Source organism: Lemur catta, chromosome 1, assembly GCF_020740605.2.
Source record: "Lemur catta isolate mLemCat1 chromosome 1, mLemCat1.pri, whole genome shotgun sequence".
NCBI classification, from domain to species: domain Eukaryota; kingdom Metazoa; phylum Chordata; class Mammalia; order Primates; family Lemuridae; genus Lemur; species Lemur catta.
Window position 1 is genome coordinate 143,293,852 of NC_059128.1, and position 18,311 is coordinate 143,312,162.

Here is an 18,311-nt window from a genome sequence, read left to right on the forward strand (position 1 = left end):
GTCACAGGCATCTTTGAAGTGCAAAATGTCTGAGTTTTTCAAAGCGGCTGCTTTTGATTTAATGGGTCTCCTGGTTCCAACTCTGTTTACAACCTCAGGTCTCACTGACATTTGCTTCCAGAGAGCTTTTCTTCTTCTCCTGCTTCTTCTTTTAGCCTTGCCTTTGAACTTGGTCTCATCAGCCACGTGGATCAAGAGACCTTGTCAGAAAAGAAGAAAATGTTGGGTTTTTTTTTCCCCTGAAAGATTAGCCTGCAGGGTTTTGAGGAAGTTTGGAGATTTTTGTTTTTGATTTTGTTTTGAAGAGAAATCTCTCTGAAAGTTATCATTCACGCATTACGTCTTTAGGGTTTAAAGCCACCTGCATCGTGTGGATTATGAGGCTGCATTCTCCAGGCTGAATCAAGAGAACACACACGCCATAGCACCTCGGTCCATGAACCTTTGAAAACCTCGACACTCACCATCGACAGAGGCTCCTGAGTTCTGGTTCTCTTTTTAGCTGATTGCAAATCCAGTAAATGAAAATGTAAAAAAATGCCTTGCTGCAGGGATTTTTGCCATTTCTCTGGGGATTTTTGGCCTTTTCCTCTGCACCTGCAGAATGGTTACAGTTGGAAGGAATTATCTGACGGGGAAGCTTCGAGTCTGTGGATGTAAAATGTTACTGTGATCGTCAATATTGCCATCGGTTTCTAAAAAGTCCAATCTGCAGTCAAAAATTTTTTTAACCAAGCCATAAAATCTTCCCCTTCCTAGTCCACCCTTCACGGTTTATGCCTTTACTAGCCAAGTTTACCTAAAATTTGAAGTTTCAGCTTATTCGACTCCTTGTGTCTCCCCCAAATAAATATTAATTTAACGAATGCTAAATGCCTGTCCTGTTCAGCCTTGCGTGCTGGAGAGAAGGGGCCCGCCAGGCTAGAAAGGCTTTATTTCCTGGCTGTACGAGGAGCTTTTCCCACTGTATCCACATCTCTGAAGGGCTAAATCTGCCACTTCATGTGCTTATATCACAAGACACAAACCCTCAGATACAGCTGCCGATTTCTGCTTCTGAAATGATTAAAGAATAAATACCAGAGAAAATCCAGTGTGGAGGAAAGACGGGACAGAACTCCTTAATCCCATTAGTAAACTCTTTCCCAGGCACCTGGTGCAGCTGCTGGGGATGTTTCCCTTCCACTGATCACCCTGTCCCCGGTTCCAGGGCTCACACCTGTCTCCATCTCCCACCTGCGGGTTTGCAGTCTGCCTTGCTGGCTCTGTGGACCAAGACCGCCACCTGTCTAAGTTACCTGTCAGCTTTCACTCAGGGCGCATGGTGTATGCAACATGCCCCTTCATCCAAGGATGAGAGAAGGAAATAATGGCTATTATGTTTGCATAGTTATTGCCTTTTAGGGTATTCATGCCAAATGGAAAATTTTAAAATATTTTTAAAGGATTACTGATTATAAGCTTAAATTATGCCACCATGTCTTTCAGATGAACACATAGTGGTTTTGTATTGACTATTTTTTACTCAACGCTAGTGAAGTTAATTGGTCATATAATTGACCCTTTATAAATTAACAAAGGAGGATCTTGAAAGGCATAAAAGTTTTTTTAAAAAACTTCATTTGCTCAGGTGTTCACACGCAAAGCAAAGCAACTAACTGTGAAATAAGAAAAAAACATTTCCAGTCCAAGCCATTAGCAGAAAATGTGGTATATGTATACCATGGAGTACTACACAGCCACAAAAAACAATAGTGATCTAGCACCTCTTGTATTGTCATGGATAGAGCTGGAGCCCATTCTACTAAGAGAAGTATCACAAGAATGGAAAAACAAGCACCGCATGTATTCACTGTCAAATTGGTACTAATTGATCAACATTTATGTGCACATATGGTAGTAACATTCATCAGGTGTCGGGCAGGTGGGAGGCGGAGGAGGGATGGGTATATCCACACCTAATGTGTGCAGTGCACCCTGTCTGGGGGATGGACACACTTGTAGCAAAGGCAATTTATGTAACCTAAACATTTGTACCCCCATAATATTCTGAAATTTTAAAAAAAGACGTTAGCAGACTGTTGTCTGAATTATCTACATTGGACTTGTAAGATTCAGTGCACTACCTTCCACCACCTTGGAACTGTCTCGTTCTGTCCTTTACTGTCTCTGACTGTTTATGTGCTACTTTCATCCTCCCTACAGGATTACGTATCCCAGAGAGAAGAGGGAACAGGTCCCCCTGTCGACTTGAATAGAATTCTCGTCCAGAGCTGGCCGTGGGGGTAATGACGACCTATCTTTCTGTTCCTAGAGAACGGGCAGATGTATATCCAGAAAAAGCCCACCATGTACCCGCCCTGGGACAGCACTTTTGATGCCCACATCAACAAGGGAAGGGTGATGCAGATCATCGTGAAGGACAAAAATGTGGACCTCATATCCGAAACCACCGTGGAGCTCTACTCGCTGGCCGAGAGGTGCAGGAAGAACAACGGGAAGACGGAAATATGGGTAATTGTCCGCGCTATGACCTTTGTGTAACGTGCATGTGCCGCTAAGTGGTGAGCACAATGCCAGCTGGTGGCCCGCTCCACACGCCATGTCATCCTACAGGTACGATGACACTGGCCTTAGATAACACACTCCCCGCCACTTACTCATCGGTGGTTTGCTAACGGCCGTGATTATGCATTGTGGGCTATAGAACACTCTGGCATATTCAAATCTCTTCTGATTCCTACACAAGGTGAAGAAGGTCTCTTAGACTGTGAGAAACTGTCACTGATTTATAACTGTTAAAGCCAGCTTGAAAATATCACAAATTCCTCTTGATTTGGGGAGGAATTGTTGTCTATTTATCAACCCATTTGTTAGCTTCATTAACTTTCTCAAGTTTGGGGAAGAGTCTGCCTAAAAACTAGGTGGTTGAATCAGTTTTGTAGTCTTGACCTCAGGGGGAAAAAAAAATCAATACTTTTTGAGCAAGTATATACATCTTTGCTCGAGTCACTAAAGAAATCTTTAAAGACAAATTCATGCCAAAAAATTTTTTAACAGGTCCTGGTGCTTAGCTATGTCTGGGTGATTTAGTTGAGCAGTATCTGTGGAGCTTGGGGGATTCGGGAAGCAAAAGTCCTCCAGGGGGGGCTGCTTAGGCAGGTAGGAAAAGGTTAAACAGCTGGATAATGTCACAGGTGTTCAACTCAGCTTTGAAGAGTTTACACAAACCAGGTAAGTCAGAGCGTGAGGCTCCAACTGGGCCTGAAGCGTGGAGCCTTTGGCCAGGCGGGGAGAAAGAGGAGATAGAAAATTCTATTCCAGTTCCCCCCCATTCCCATGTTTTCTGCTTCTGCCTAATTTTTTTAAAAAGAGAAGAGTCGTCAACTCCCTAATTTTAAACACCATTCTATTCATGTTTCCTTCACAATTAATGAAAGGATAACTAGGGTTTTTTAAATCCTTTTGTTAATTAGCTTCCACTGGCATGCAGGTTGCTTTTCTATTTATATCTCATCAGGTCACCTGCGATTTCTTGCCTAGGATTTTGCTGATTTTATTCTTACCAGACTTTCCACCCTCTTTGCGTTCTCAGCCTTTTTAGACGCAAGTGTGAGTGGTGTGCAGACCCTCCTTTAACCAACTAGCGAACTTTTGGCATTTTTAAGCTTTGTGGGTTTTTTTTTTTCCAAGGTTATTTCTTAGTTTACTTTTATTTTATTTTAAAAACCAACAGGTTGTTTGGGACTTATATTTTCCCTTAATTTTATTGAAATCTGCTTTCTTAAAATGTTTTGTTTTTTTTTTTTAGAAAATGATTTTCCTGCTCCACCAATGGGGCAACCATTTGCCGGGTCATTCCCCAGTCACTTCCCTGAACCTGCCGGAATGTGACTTCTGAGAACATTGTTTTCCTGGTAGCTAACCGGTTCAATTTCCCCCACTGCCACTAATTCCCAAATATGATAATTTTGTGGTCACCTGGTGCCAATTGTCACCGTTTCCTTTGGAAATGGGCCCGTCACCCCTCGCTCTTCCTTTTCCATTTTTGCCATCTTATTCCATGAACCAGAGAACTGTGGTGTCTACACTCAATGTCAAAAACACATCTCTTCTCACCAACCTGTTGAAGCTCGCATGAGAATTTACAGCGGGCCCAGCAAGACAAGTTTATTTTGTCATAAAATTCCCATAGCAATGATGCTGTGACATAGACATTGCTATTACGTCAGTTTTTCAGAGGTTTTCCAGAGGCTGGTGTCTTGCACAGGACACACAGCCAGAAAATGATGTAGCCACGATTCAAATTCCATCCTGGGTTCAACACCACATCACTTCCTGTTTCTCCGTTATTCCAGCTGAGACACAATGACCAATAATGACCTTCAATTAACCTTCCTTCTTATGCTTCTTAGTCTATTAATGGTGTAATGAGATGGTTTCATATATTAGTGCTTAGTGCTCCGACTGTCTTGGACTTGGGTTTGCCCTTTTTTTCTTTTTATGTCACTTTACAAGAGATCCTCCTTCATCCCTTAAAATGACACTTTGTTCTGGTCCCTTCTACATGGTGATATGGTACTGAAATGTATATTTTTCAATCCCTTCCCAGACTAATCTAATTAAAATTTCCTTTAGGGGATTAGCCAGCACTTCCCCTGGCCAAAAAACAATCCCTCCTGGTGAAAGAAAGAGGCCACCCCCAAATTGCCCTGATTAACCTCGACGCGCACCCCACATGGGAGGGCAGCGGGGGCACTGGGAGCACCCTCAAAGCAGGATTTATCTTTCCCCCCAAAACACCTGCTTTTTCCCAGGGCAGCTAGTCCTGGGGCCTGTGGCTCTTCTGTCATGATTAAGATCTGGGTCTGCCCTAGGACAGCTCTTCAGATAAGCAAATCCCAGGGCAGGAAAACCAAATGCAATCTGTGTTAGAATTTTGTTTCGTCCTTATGTACATTTCGATCTCCAAGTAAAATTAATGAATTGCTCGGGTGTTTTAATAAAAGAAAGGCTATCCTCACGGCCGCTGCGCTATTCTGATGGTAATGAGCGTGAGTACAGTGGGAAGGAACAATGACTGTATTCTGTGTTGGAAATCTCCTGCCATCGCCAGTGGCCAGTTATGTCATTGAACGTGGGGCTGATTTCACATTCTGATTGATGTTTCTCTCCTTCTCCCAACCAGTTAGAGCTGAAACCTCAAGGCCGCATGCTAATGAATGCAAGATACTTTCTGGAAATGAGTGGCAAGTGACATTTCTTCTTCCTGTTTGGGGGTGAGGAGGGCATGGCCTTCTCCTCAAGTGCAGCTTATGTTACTTTTGCAAATTATCACAGGAAAGAATTAGGAGAAAAGGGAGGCGCAGGAATTTTCTTAAAATTCCCAGGGGTGCTCAGGCATGAATTGAAAATACACTATCCGGGCCAGATAAACATAGAGATATAAAACATTTACAGGAGTCTCTTTTAGGTGGGGTGAATTCATATGCCCATATCGTTTTTATCGTCTGTCTTTATTTTAGTTTGGGCATTTAATGTAAATGCAAAAGATTGTTTGTGTGTTGTGATGTGTATGCACATTGTCTATGTGTAACCGGTGTGCTAGGACAAGCTATCCCACTATCTGTAAAAGGCAAGGAAGAAATAGATAAGTGTTTTCCATAAATTTAGTGGCAAAAATGCTAATTTGAGGTTAGTTACCTCAAATCCTTTTTGGAACAGAGAAGGGTGAAAACATGCATTGCTAAAGAGCTTTGGTTCCATGTCCCATGCAGACTTTGGCCACAAAAGTTAAATTTCCCATCACGGTGTGCTTGTCGCCTGCAACAAGCTCCCAGTGCTGTTTGCATGAATCGAATGCTACTACTCCTAAAACCCTAAACTTCAGAATGGGCATGTGAATTTACTGATGATAAACTGATTCCACTTTTTACCTAAATTAGGTTTACTACCAAGAAGAAGAAAGTTTTAGTTTAGAGATTTTTGGTGCTTTCTGGGTTTTTGCTTAACACATATAATTCCTCGGGGTCCAGATTCAAACAAATACATTGGAGAAAACAATACTATGAGATAATGAGGGAAAACTGGAACAGTCACCAGATATTTGATGATATTGAGTCATGGTTATTAACTTTTGTAGGTGTAACAATAATATTGCTGTTATGTTTTTTAAAGGAGTTCTAATCTTTTACAGATACATGCTGAAATATTTCTAGATAAAATGATACCATGTATTTGCTTCAAAATAATCCATTGGCATGGGGTTGGGGGAGTGAACTAGGTATACTGGAAGAGAGAGGCCATGAATTAGTCATTGCTAAAGCTGTCTAATCAGTATGCAGAAATTAGTTATAGCATTTGCTCAACTTTTGTGCATATTTTAAATTTTCCACAATGAAGTTTTTTAAAAAGAAAGAAAAAAATTCCTGGGAAGGGAATAATGTACACTGAATTTTTCTTTTTTTCTCTTGGAGGTTGTAGACGTATAATACATATAATTACACTGCTTTCAAATTGGCTAAACGAGATAGAGTCTTTGAAGGGCATCTGAATAACCAGATTTGCATAAAAAGCAAAAGTACTGGCTTAAGTAATAATACTAATAATGTGTAGTTCCGTAAATAAGAGAAAGTATACTCTTCCCACTAGCTTAAAGCATGGCCCAGTGTAACAACGTAAATTGAAAAACAGTCCTCCATCAGAATGCAAGTATTTTCAGTAAATGATTTTAAGATCCCTGTACTGAAAACCAATCCCACAGATATTCCTTTTATTACTACGGAACTTAAATTTTCTGTTAGAATGAGAAAGCAAATTCAGGTGGGGCAAAAACAATGATTTTTCACCAACTACAATTACCCAGTACGTTTTTTTAAGAATAAAACTTTCACATATTTAAAACTTTTTATCTCTAGACCCAAATTGAGACTCCATCTATAAATTTTTATATATATCAAAAAATCTAATTTTAATAACCAATTTCATATAATAACTTAACTAGAAAGTTTCTTGTTGATGTCAAGAAAGAAGGCATAGGATGTCGTTCTATTTTAATAAAGTTTATTGTTATATATAGGAAAGTCTCTGGAAGGATTCAGAAAAGCAAAACGTGAGTTCTTCTACTCAGAGAATGCCAGCCCAGATTGGAGAGAGGGTGCAGATTAAACAACTGGAGAAGAAGTATAATCTAAATCACATAAATACGGATTAACCAAGAGATCAGTATGGGTTGCCTTAATTCCAGAAAATTCCAGTGTGGACACTGAAGGCTGGGCAGAGTTGAGATTTGCAAAGAAGAGAGAGGAAAACATGCAGGCTTGAACGAGAATCTGACATGGGTAGCCTGCAAGGAGACCAGCCTAGGTAGACCAGCAGGCCCTGCTAAACCCAGAATGGAGAGTCAGAGACAGGTGTTGCAGGGCTTGGGCGCCAGGCCAGGGGAGTGCACAGACTTGGGCCCTGCTTCGAACTAGCGGGACGAGTATCCTTCCTCTTATTCACAGAATTACACGTTATTGGCCTAAGAAAGTTCTCTTATGCTGTGGAGACGTGATGAGAATCTGGTCTAGGGCTGTGGTTATAGGAATGAAATAAAAGGAGGAGTCTAAAAGGAAACAAGGTAGCAGCGAGATTTACGGCAGTGAGGATGAAAGAAAGGGATGCCTGTTACAGGCACAGGAGAGTTGAATGAAGGGAAAGAGTGTTGAGGTGTCTCTTACAAGAGCCAGACTGGGACAATGGCAGGCGGGGCAGAGATGGGAGGTATCAGAAGAAAAGGCAAATGTGTGCTGGGTAACGAGTTCAAACTTGGGGATGTTTAAGATATTATCAGGTCTCCCGCATCCCCTTTCCATGGAAGCCCCAACTCCTTTCCACCCCACAGGGAAGTAAATGGCTCAGCTCTCCATACACGGACCACTCTGTTTTTTCTCTTTGGAAATCCCCATTTGTTGATTTTTGGGCTGGAATAACTTTTTCTCTTCTCTCCTACTGTCCCTCCTGTGGCTTCAGAATGCACCATGGCCCTCTGACACTCCCGTCCCCTAGTGCACGCCTTCCTACACTTCGTCCATCCGTAATCAGCCTTCCCACATGCCATCCCTGGGGACTCTCCACCTCTAGGGACACAGCCTCAGAACTCACCCTCGCAGAGTTCAGCTTCCTCCCCTGTCAGTTCCACCCTTCCTCTCGGCCAGTAAGTGCCAGACTCTGATCCAGCTTCTATTTTATGCCACTTATCAGCCCATGTCTGGCATCCACTCCCCACCTAGCCTGGCCCCGTGATGAGTCATTGCCAGCACCTGCTCTCATTCATTCCCTCTTGGCCATGGATGCTCTGAACTCCAAACCTCACGTTCTCCCCTCTCGTTCCCCACGGCTTTGCTAGAAAAAGTCATTCAGCCGAGTCCATTGCAAACAGCTGCTACTAGATGCTGTTCCTATGGAACTCACCCTTTCGACCCCTTGGCAGACCTCCCCAGTGAGATTTCCTATACATACTTGAAATTCTGTTGTATTTAAATTACAAAACTTAAAGTGTCCAAATTAAATTGTGTCCAGAAGGACTCACCAGCAACCTATTTCTTTTGCCCTCACTATCTTAATCGGTTATAACTCGCTCCACAAAACCCAGAAGTAATTTTTATAGTCTCCTGTTCCTTCACCTCCCACATCAAGCAGTCGCTAGTTTCTGCCCATGCTGTCTAGTCAATAATTTTCAATGTTATCATCTGCAGACGTCATTATCACCTCCTGCTGTCACCTCCTGTCCACTCTCCTACACCGCTTCTAGAAGGATCTATGTCAAGCTCCAATCTGACCATGCCACGCCTCTGCCCCGGCTGCAGCTTGCAGTGTTTGTTAATTATCTACAGGAAAATGTTCAAATTGACCGGATGCCTACCTGTCTTCCAAGTGTGGCCACAGGTCTTTTTGGCTGCACCCTCTGCACTCAGGCAGTGCCCAGCTACTTCAGGGCCCCTGCACACCCTGAGGGGGCTCCTCCCCACGGCACCTTCTCTCGCACGTTAGCAGGAGTTACTAATCTTTCAGAGCTCAGCTCAGACATCGTCTCTGCTGGTACCTCCTGGTCCAACTTTCCTCCTTCCTTACCTCTGTCACCTCCCCCTGCCATCTCTGGCACTGCGTCCTCACCGCCGTGGCCCCACAGCACCCCACGAACCGTTGTGTTCTCACATTTTCCACACTGGTCGTCGTTCTGGCCAGGCAGCTCCCTGCAGGACAGCAAAGGTCAAACCACTTCGTATTTGGCTCTTTAACCCCAGCTCCAGGCTGCAGGTCAGGGTTAGAGCTCAATGAGCAAGTGTCGAGCTGTTCAGCTGGAATCACTTTGACATTTAGAAGTTTCTTTCGTTTCCTTTTGATGCCCACACAATGGCAATTCCTAACATTCCCATCTTCCTTGGTTTCTGAGGGCGTCTTGTTCTTCTCCCACCCTTGGAGGTGGGCTTTGCCCAGCATAATCAGTGGAGATGCCACCTTCGCCTGTCTCTGCACTTTGGGATGCGGCTGCCTCCCCCTTGTTCTCTCCCGCTGCTCCTCCAGGAAAGTCCTCTCTTCTGCACGGTCACCCTCGCACACCGGCCCACTGCTCCATCAGCACAGCGTACGGATCCTCCAGCGCCTCCAGCTTCTCCGTCCCTCTGTGCCTCCCCTCTCACTGCCAAAACGCGGCATCCAGCGGCTTCCTCAGTCTTGAAAAAGAGCTTCTTCCTTAACATTTTTACCTCCATGACCTCTTCTTTTCTTTCTTTTCCTGACTCATTTCTTGAAAGAGTGGTTTGTATTTATGAGTTTCTGTTTCTTCACTACTCCTTCAATTCTTAAACCCTAAGCATCTGGCTAATTTCAGACGATCTGCTGGAATGGTTTTCTCTGGGATCACGAGTCCCCAAAACAAGTTTCTGTTTCTCAGCCTTCGGGTTCCTCGACATGCCTCCCTCCGTCAATGCCGAAACACTGCCCTCTTCTGTGGCTTGCCTGGTGTGATATGGGCCACGCTTTTCTCTTAGTTTTTTCAGCTACCTCTTCTTGGTCTCTTTTGCAATTCCTTTTTCCACCTCCTAAAAAACATGGGTGTGGTACCTCTGAGCCTGTTCCACACCGTTAGACTCTGCCTCTCCCGGCGAGCTGCTGTTGCCTGTGCTGGAGCCCCCGTCTTGCGTGGTTAGCCACTCAGGAGTTGGGAATAACAGCTCACAGTCCCTCAGTGCGCCCAGCACAGCAGTGCGCTCGGAGCTGCTCCGGAAACATCTGTGATTTGACTGACTACAAACAAGTGATTGATTAGACTAAATAAATAGACCAGGAGCTGTTAGTATATAAGAAAAAAATCCAACATGTAAAAACCAGGGAGCTTATGCAAGCCAATAAATAGAAGAGCAAATTGTTTTAGAAATAAATATAGTCATTGCCAAAGAATTAAAGAAATTCTGTGTTCTTACATTCAGTCTTTTATAATAATTCAAATGGCTAGAGGACAAAGGAAATCACAGAAAGGAGCAAGGGAATAAATGCATTTCTAACAATTTCTGATTTGTTAAACATTTATAGTGTTAGAGTCTAATGCACAAATTTATATATATTTGTATATACACACAATAATACAGTTAGGGTTCCCAGAATAATTCACTTCTATTCTCTGAATTTAAAAGTCTTTTTATACTTAAATTTATGTCATCTGGATCAAAATAGAAATGAGCCACAGGTGATTATATAAATAAATGACCTAGGACACCAGTCACAGGTTGTAAATAGATCTCCACACTTACAGAACTTGTGGAAGAAGACGATCAACTCGGTGACCCTCAATTTGACCCCTCCTTAACCAAGCCTAATGTATTTTCAGCCTACTTCTAAGTAAAAAGATCTAAATTACCCAACCTTAAAGTATCAGGCAAAGTACGACGCCCCATCTATGGAACTGTTTGAAGGGCCACTGGACTGCTCTCCATCTGGGAGTCTGGGGTGGCTGCCATAACCGTATCTCTGGACCAGTGCAGAGAAGACTTGAGTCCTGGGCACACACAGTAGGACCTTTGTCCACCTAGTGTGTTTCTGGCCCGGCCACTACTAGGGATTGGAAAACAAGGGGCCTTGGAAGGGGCATTAGCCCCAAGGGTAACTTTCAGACTAATTCCACCGCTTAGCCAGAATAGAAGTAATTTAAGTTAAATATTGTTAATTTTTTATATTTGTGAAATATCCTGAGCCCCTTATTCATGCTAAACCTCAATTTTTTATATTCGTAAAAGTAAAAACATAGAATAAGCAATCCAAGCATCTTCAAGCTGTTGCAAAAATTATAATTTTAGGAGTTAAACTCATTATCCTTCTTTTGTTTTTATCTGTTTATAAATTTATGTCTTATTCTTATTTTAGTGATCATTTTTATTTATCGTTTAGCATATTATTCACCAGTGTTCAGCATGCTGTTTAACCATGACCACCTTACCATTTTGTGTTTTTTGGGGGGACCTAGACTTCAGTGAGGGCATCACGGATATTCTCATAAGTCGCTCATGTTAGGGTCCTTCAGCCTTTTGGAAAGATGTCACCTGGGTACAGGGCACTGTGGGCAGTGACTACCCCGAGCAACTTCGCCAATATTCATGAGCCCGGAGGAAACTGAATAGATGTGAATTTGATGGTCTGATGCAGATGACTAGGGAATACACAGGATTACCTAGACACTAAAAAAATTGCAGTGGTCTATTAATTGTCCAGCCCCTTCCACACTGGCGAGTATAATCTGTAGCTGGCGTGTGTGATCACTGTGGACATCAGGAACTAGCACACACGTGACTTCCCCAAGTTCTTTTGCGCTCACACAAACGTCTGACCAGCTCCCTTCTAAATACAACCCGATGTACAGCATCCTGGCCCCCCAGAAATGCCCATCCCAAGTTGCTGTCAGTACACACACGATTCTCTAGAATTGCAGACAGAAAATCATTTGCCACTTCCTGCCTTTCCGGCTGACTCATCACTGATGGTGACAAAGAGAGGCTGATGAATACCTTGAAAATTCTGGTCTCTGGTTTTAAACCCTAAAAGAGGATAGCTCAGCCCAGTCAAAGAGGAGGGAAGGATTGAGCCAGCAACACAACTTCACTGTTTTCACCTTCTACTAATATACTCCATGATAACTCCATAGCACAGAATTAAGGAGAGAAGCTTAGTGTCATACCCACCTTAATAAGTCCTTGGAATGGTATTGGTGTAGGCACTTGATGCTTGTCCCTCTCTGTCCCTTACCCACCCTTGCCCTCCCCACCCAGCTGGAACGGTCATGTTGCAGAGCTTTACTTTGTCCTCTGTTGTCTTCCTGTAGACACAAAGGACATGAGTGAATTTGAGGCCGAAGGCTTCTTTGCTTTGCATCACCGCCGGGGAGCCATCAAACAGGCCAAAGTCCACCACGTCAAGTGCCACGAGTTCACCGCCACCTTTTTCCCACAGCCCACGTTTTGCTCCGTCTGCCACGAGTTTGTCTGGTACAGTAACTTGGCATTTCACTCCAAGCTTTGGGTCGTGTGTTTTGTTGCATCCTCTTCACCCACCAGTCCTGGCATGCTCCAGCATGGGGCAGGGTGCTGGAATAAGTGCCACGGGAGAGTGGTCAGTGGCCTGGACCAAGAGGTTTAAAGGGTGGGTGTGACCCAATGAAAGATTTTCGTAACGTGGCTCCTCTCCAGCAGGGAAGCCAGGTCTAGTCAGGAAAGACACCCAGAAGACTTTAGTTTCTGACTAACGGAAGGCTGCTGCAGGGAGAAACAGAGGAGGGAGGCATCTATATTACATGCACAGTTTTACAATTCGATAGTCAAAGCTGCCACCACCTAACAGCCCAGCTGCACTGGTGCAATCGTTTGCAACAGACACACTTTCCCATTGTAGCTAATGGATTAAGTGTTTACGAGGCTCTTGGGTGTCGTAACCGCCATCAAACAGGGGTCAGTTCAAGCCTCGGGAACCACGTAGCGAAGGCTGTGATAGAGTGGAGGCTGGAGACGACTCCTGTTGCTGGTTCTCAGCACATGCACCTGCTAAGGTCTGCCCTTCACTCCGGGCCTCTGCGGAATCTTCCCACGCACAGCTCCCGCTCACCAGGCATCCCAAGGCCAAACAGACTTCTGGTGGACTTTCATCAACGTGTTCTTGTCTAATGACTTAAACCTCCTTTCTTTCTAATAATGAGTGTTCCTTAGGAATTCGTCTTAAACTTGAGATTTTGTTGGTTGCAAATATTCTCCAACACTCAGAAAGAGGAAACAAAGTGTGTTGCAGATGTCTTCGTTCATCCGTAGTGAGTTTAGTGAGGCAATGAGTTTTTAAGTCTTAGCACGTGGAATTCTGCTACCAGGAGCCCACAGTGCAGTTTTTGGTCATTCATTTTAATGTCTATATGTTTGTTTGGAAAATACAAAAGCGAAAAGGAAATCTGCAGCTCCTCATTTATTTAGTTATCAAACTTTTGACAAAGCAGCTAAAAATAAAAAACACGATGTTAACACTCTTGGCAAGTGATACACCGGGACTGCTCATCGGAAATGCTCTGTGGTCTTGGAAGCACTTAGATCTCATTCCTCCCTTAAATGTCTTTGGTGCTGACGTTGACATGAGCGTCCGAGTAAAGTCAGTCCTGTGCTTTCTTGCAGGGGCCTGAACAAACAGGGCTACCAGTGCCGACGTAAGTGAGAAGGATTTCTGTCGTATCGTCGTGATTCTTTTCGTTTAGCTGTTCCTTAACTTCTGAAAGTCTTACGGGGTGATTATTTCTTTCCAGAATGTAATGCAGCCATTCACAAGAAGTGCATCGATAAAGTTATAGCTAAGTGCACAGGATCAGCCGTCAATAGCCGAGAAACCATGGTACGTGTTTAGATTCCTCTCTGTCTGACATACGATGATATTTTACCTAATTTTTTCATACAAAGTTTTCCAAATCCAGTGTGCATTTTACACGGATAGCACATCTCGATTCTAACTCACCACCTTTCAAGCACTCACTGGCCACACGTGGCCAATTGGTTTTCACATCGGAAAGAACATGTGCGTAGTCGTGTCTTGGGCCACGGGGGCTGGTGTTCAAGACCTGGAGTGGTCGCCTTCCAGCCTGGACCCTGACGCAGTCATTGCTCATGTTTACACTGTGGAATATGAAGCGAGTTCTACAAATTATTTTTTTTCTTGGTTGAAAATGGCTAGAGTAGGTGCTGAGCAACTTTTAATCAATTCTACACAGCCAAAGCAGACCAGCGTCCCCGGCAGAGCATTAGATCTGCCCGTGTTAGTGAAGACGGCTGCTATGCTATGCTCATTCCCAAAAGAAGTATTTAACACGTTGACTGCCACACTAGAAAAAAAAATCTTTTCCTTGGGGCCATGGTGTTTTATTAGAAAAAGAGAATAAAAACTTCAAAAACAAAACTATCCTTTCTAATTTAATGAAAAAATTGGTTATTTTTTATTGTATTCTGTACGTGAGTTCTATGCAACTTGAAAAATAGTTCACGCGGCTCCCAAGGTAAAGAGACCTGTGAGTTACATACGCTTCACGAGGCCCCGGGCTCAAAATTAGCGTGAGTTAGATACAACTCACATGGTGGTTAATGTGTTAATTAGAAATTTCTGCAGAGATTATAAGTCTCAAGAAAATAAATGTTTTATCTTGCAAAAGAAGACTGGCATTCTTACCAGGAATCCAACTACCGGAGTTTTTTGCTGTCCATTGGAAAAGTTTGATTTTAAACTCTGGAAAACTGTAAAAAAAAAAAAAAATCCTGCAATATATCTACCACTAGTATCCCTTTCCCACTCACCTCTCTCCATTTCCCCAAGCCTTTACATTTATTTTGAGACAGAAAAGAGAATAGATGGGCTCGGATTCTGACTGCCAAGTTCACAGATATTCCGGCTCCATCGCTGTGTGACCTGGGCAAGTTTCTGGCTCTCGCTGGGCTTAATTTCCTCATCTGTCCAATAACAAGAGTAATAGAAGCTACTTCAAATGGGGTGTTCTGAGGACTACATGAGCTATCTCCAGTGCAACAGACGAGGCATGTGACATATCTGTCTCTCGCACCTGGTGGGAAGTGTTACCGAACTGCTCTGGCAGCCCCAGGTCACAGGTGTGAAAATGCTTCCCACATTGGGCTCTCACACTGATAAGCCTGGAAAGGTGTTTCCTCTGGAGGAGGCATTTTTGACATCTTCAAAAGGTAAAGGCACTCGTTCTGGACCGAAAGAGAAAAGGAAATATTTATATTAAAACAGGAAGAAAAGTTTCATCTATTTAAATGGGAGCAGCGTTTCCTGAACTCTCGTTTAAATAAACAGCGCTCGTGCCGATCTTCCTGCGCCAATGCCTCAGATTTCAGCGGTCCGCAGGGTGCTCTGCACGTCAGGGGGAAGCTCCCCCTTACGTAGCTCTGCTGAGGGCTTCCGCCTCCCTCCCATGTGCCCTAAGCCCTGAGCAGTGATGATGCTGGTTTAAAATGCACACGGTGGCGGAGTGCGGTCACTGTTGTTATGCTGCGGTATCCAAGAGGACATCAGCAGTCAGGGCCCCGGGGACATGCACACGCAGTCTCACCTTCTACCTTTCTCTTTCAGTTCCACAAGGAGAGGTTCAAAATTGACATGCCGCACAGATTCAAAGTCTACAACTACAAGAGCCCGACCTTCTGCGAGCACTGCGGGACCCTGCTGTGGGGGCTGGCGCGGCAGGGGCTCAAGTGTGACGGTGAGTCCAGCAGGAGGTGAGCGTGGCCCCACTCGGACCCCCCAGGGGCACCCGGGCAGCTTTCTGGAGAGCAGGAGGGGGGGACGTAGACGAGTAACTTCCACACCCAGCTCGGAGGAGGCACGATGGCAAATGCCGTCTTCCCGGGACCACACGCTGCTGCTTTCCTTTCCTTCCACCCTGCAACACCCTCATCCTTGCGTCCCAGAAAAGTACAGCACAGTTCAGGTTCAAGGTCAAGGCCCTTGGCCCCTGTGCCTTCTGTCATACTGTGGCCCTGGGGAGAAATGAAGACAGTATATCTCCTCTGGTCCCTCTGCCAACATCGCACTTCACTCTGACCCAACCCCCCGATTCCTCAGTGGGTTCTGGGCAGCCCCTCCCGATTCTGGCAGGTCCAGCTGTGCACTGCCCCGGCGTCTCCTTTGCCCCCGCTGGTAAGATTCCCGCTGTCACCTCGTCCAGGAGCAAGCCCAGCACATGCATGTGGCTGGTGCCTGGTCCTGCACAGAGAAATCCTGCAATGTGAGCTTGGCGGTCTATCCCCAACCATCGCTGGGAGCTCAGAGTGCTCAGGAAGGAGCCAGTCCAGCTCCAGGCCCTGTTTCCCTCCTCTGGTCCCCCTCACAGGCCAGGATCACAGCACAGCCTGAGCCGCTCTTTACTGACAGAGTTACTCAGACTCAGACTCACCTTGAGAAAAAGAAACAGGACAAGGCCGTCTTGCTCCGAAACTCCAGGTTGCTAAGGCAATAACCTTTAGAAACTGAGACGCTGTCACACCAGGATTAGGGAGCAGGGAGGGAAAATATTGCAACAAGAAGGGACAAAGCTCACTGCCGTCTGGGTGGCAGTGAGGGTGGCAGGGCTGGATGGCACAGTCACAAAAGGAGGACCTCCTGCCGCAGCACGCACCTTTCTCGTGATGAACTATAAAGTAGCTGAGCCACTTTATTTTTCCTTGGCGGCCCGACTGTAACGTATGCCCTGGCTGGCTACGCCTTCCCATGGAGGTGCTAGAGGTGGCAGCGGGGAAGGTGTCTTGCACATCCTCTCTGTCCTTGTCCCTATAACGTTCACGTGCCTGGGGGAGCCCCAAGCGACGTCTCGGCGGAGGCAGGAGGAGTTAGGTTTCCAAATCATCACCAGGGGGAATCCCTCCGTGACCCCGAAGTACCACTTACCTTTCTCTACGCACCTGTTCAAGAAGACGCGGGTAGGCAGGGGACAGAGTGCCCGGGCCAAAAAACAACATCCCAGGATTCTCACCGCATGAACAGAAATCCGAATAGTGAAATTCTCACCGGTTGGTTCTCTGGGGAGGTCTCAGGCCAGGTGTCCTGCCCCGGAACCCCACCTGCCCGGCCTGGAACTTCCCGAGGGTTCCTGGCATTATTTCACGGCTCCCCTGCTGGCTTTGTTCCGTTTTCCTTCTTCCAGTGTTCTTTCCTTCCCATCCCATTCTCTCCCCACTCTCTCCTGCACCCGTTTCAAGCACTCCCCTCCCTCTCTTCCTTTATTCCCCTCTCCTCCCTTTCTCCCCTCCCCGTCCCTCCCCATGCATTTTCCAGCCTTGGCCCTGCCCCTGCCTGCTCTCTCGGGATTTTTCATGCCCTTTCCCCACCGCTAGTCCGCTAGTCTGTCTTGCTTCTGGCTTAAGTAGGGCCTCCTGTAGCCTTCACCCTGTCTCCTCTCTGCCCCCACGGTAATTCCCATGAAAATAGCCATCAAAAGGGACTATTTGCACTCCCAGAGATCCAGTTCCCGCCAGATAGGTTAGTAGCAAAGATTTATGACCCTGTAGAGGGGATGTGGCCTTTCTCCAAGACCCTGCGAGTCGGAGACAAACACGGACCAGGCTGCAATCATAAGGAGCAAAGTAAAATCCCAGTCCCGCGCTGCGCAGTCCTGGCCGATGCCACACTCCGCGTGTGGCAGGGATGACCGGTAGGACAATGGGGCTGGGGACACCCGAGTGAGAACCTAAAACCCACTGCACAAGTCCAGCGCAGGTCACGCTGACAATTCAGCACTCAGAGCAGCATCGCACAGCACATCTGTCCCGTATTAAAGACTGTAAATGGGCGTCGTTTGAGCACCTGCCCGATGCCGATCCCCGTGCTGAGCTCTTGGCACACACAAGTGCAGATAAGATTAGAGCTGCACGGTCTTGTAGCTCCTGCTGCCTGATTCCATGTAACAACCCCGATTTATGGATTTCTGTAGAAGCAAGTAGTACTTGAGATTAGAGCTCTAGCAGCTGGAGTTTAGAAATCTTTGTTAGATTTTTTTTTTTAATTTTAATGGTGATGTTTCATAAGCAAAATCTGAATTTTCTAAAATGACTGACACGATGTCATCGTCATCTTTGCACAGGCCCACACCCCCGATCCTAGAGGGACCCCATGGCCGTAGGAAGTGGGGGTTAGTCCTTTAGTTCAGTGCCAGGGAACCCAAATCGGAAGCCCAGGGAAGGCACACGACCTGCCCAAGGTCACATAGCATCCACGTGCTGCACACACACATCTCCTCCCCGACCAGT

The 18,311-nt window shown here is 45.5% G+C and overlaps 1 protein-coding gene across 5 annotated transcripts in view; it reads left to right on the forward strand.

Annotated features, from left to right (window-relative positions):
• The window catches only part of PRKCQ (protein kinase C theta), a 90,121-nt gene that overhangs the window by 38,174 nt on the left and 33,636 nt on the right, over positions 1-18,311 (forward strand). For 4 of the 5 annotated variants that reach the window (XM_045536261.1, XM_045536246.1, XM_045536256.1 and 1 more), the window contains exons 3-8: positions 2,315-2,514; positions 5,189-5,249; positions 12,356-12,518; positions 13,683-13,714; positions 13,811-13,896; positions 15,640-15,769. In XM_045536261.1, the coding sequence (XP_045392217.1) occupies positions 2,315-2,514; positions 5,189-5,249; positions 12,356-12,518; positions 13,683-13,714; positions 13,811-13,896; positions 15,640-15,769 (672 nt within the window). The remainder of the gene's footprint in view (positions 1-2,314; positions 2,515-5,188; positions 5,250-12,355; positions 12,519-13,682; positions 13,715-13,810; positions 13,897-15,639; positions 15,770-18,311) is intronic. The other variant, XM_045536278.1, reaches the window with a different exon arrangement.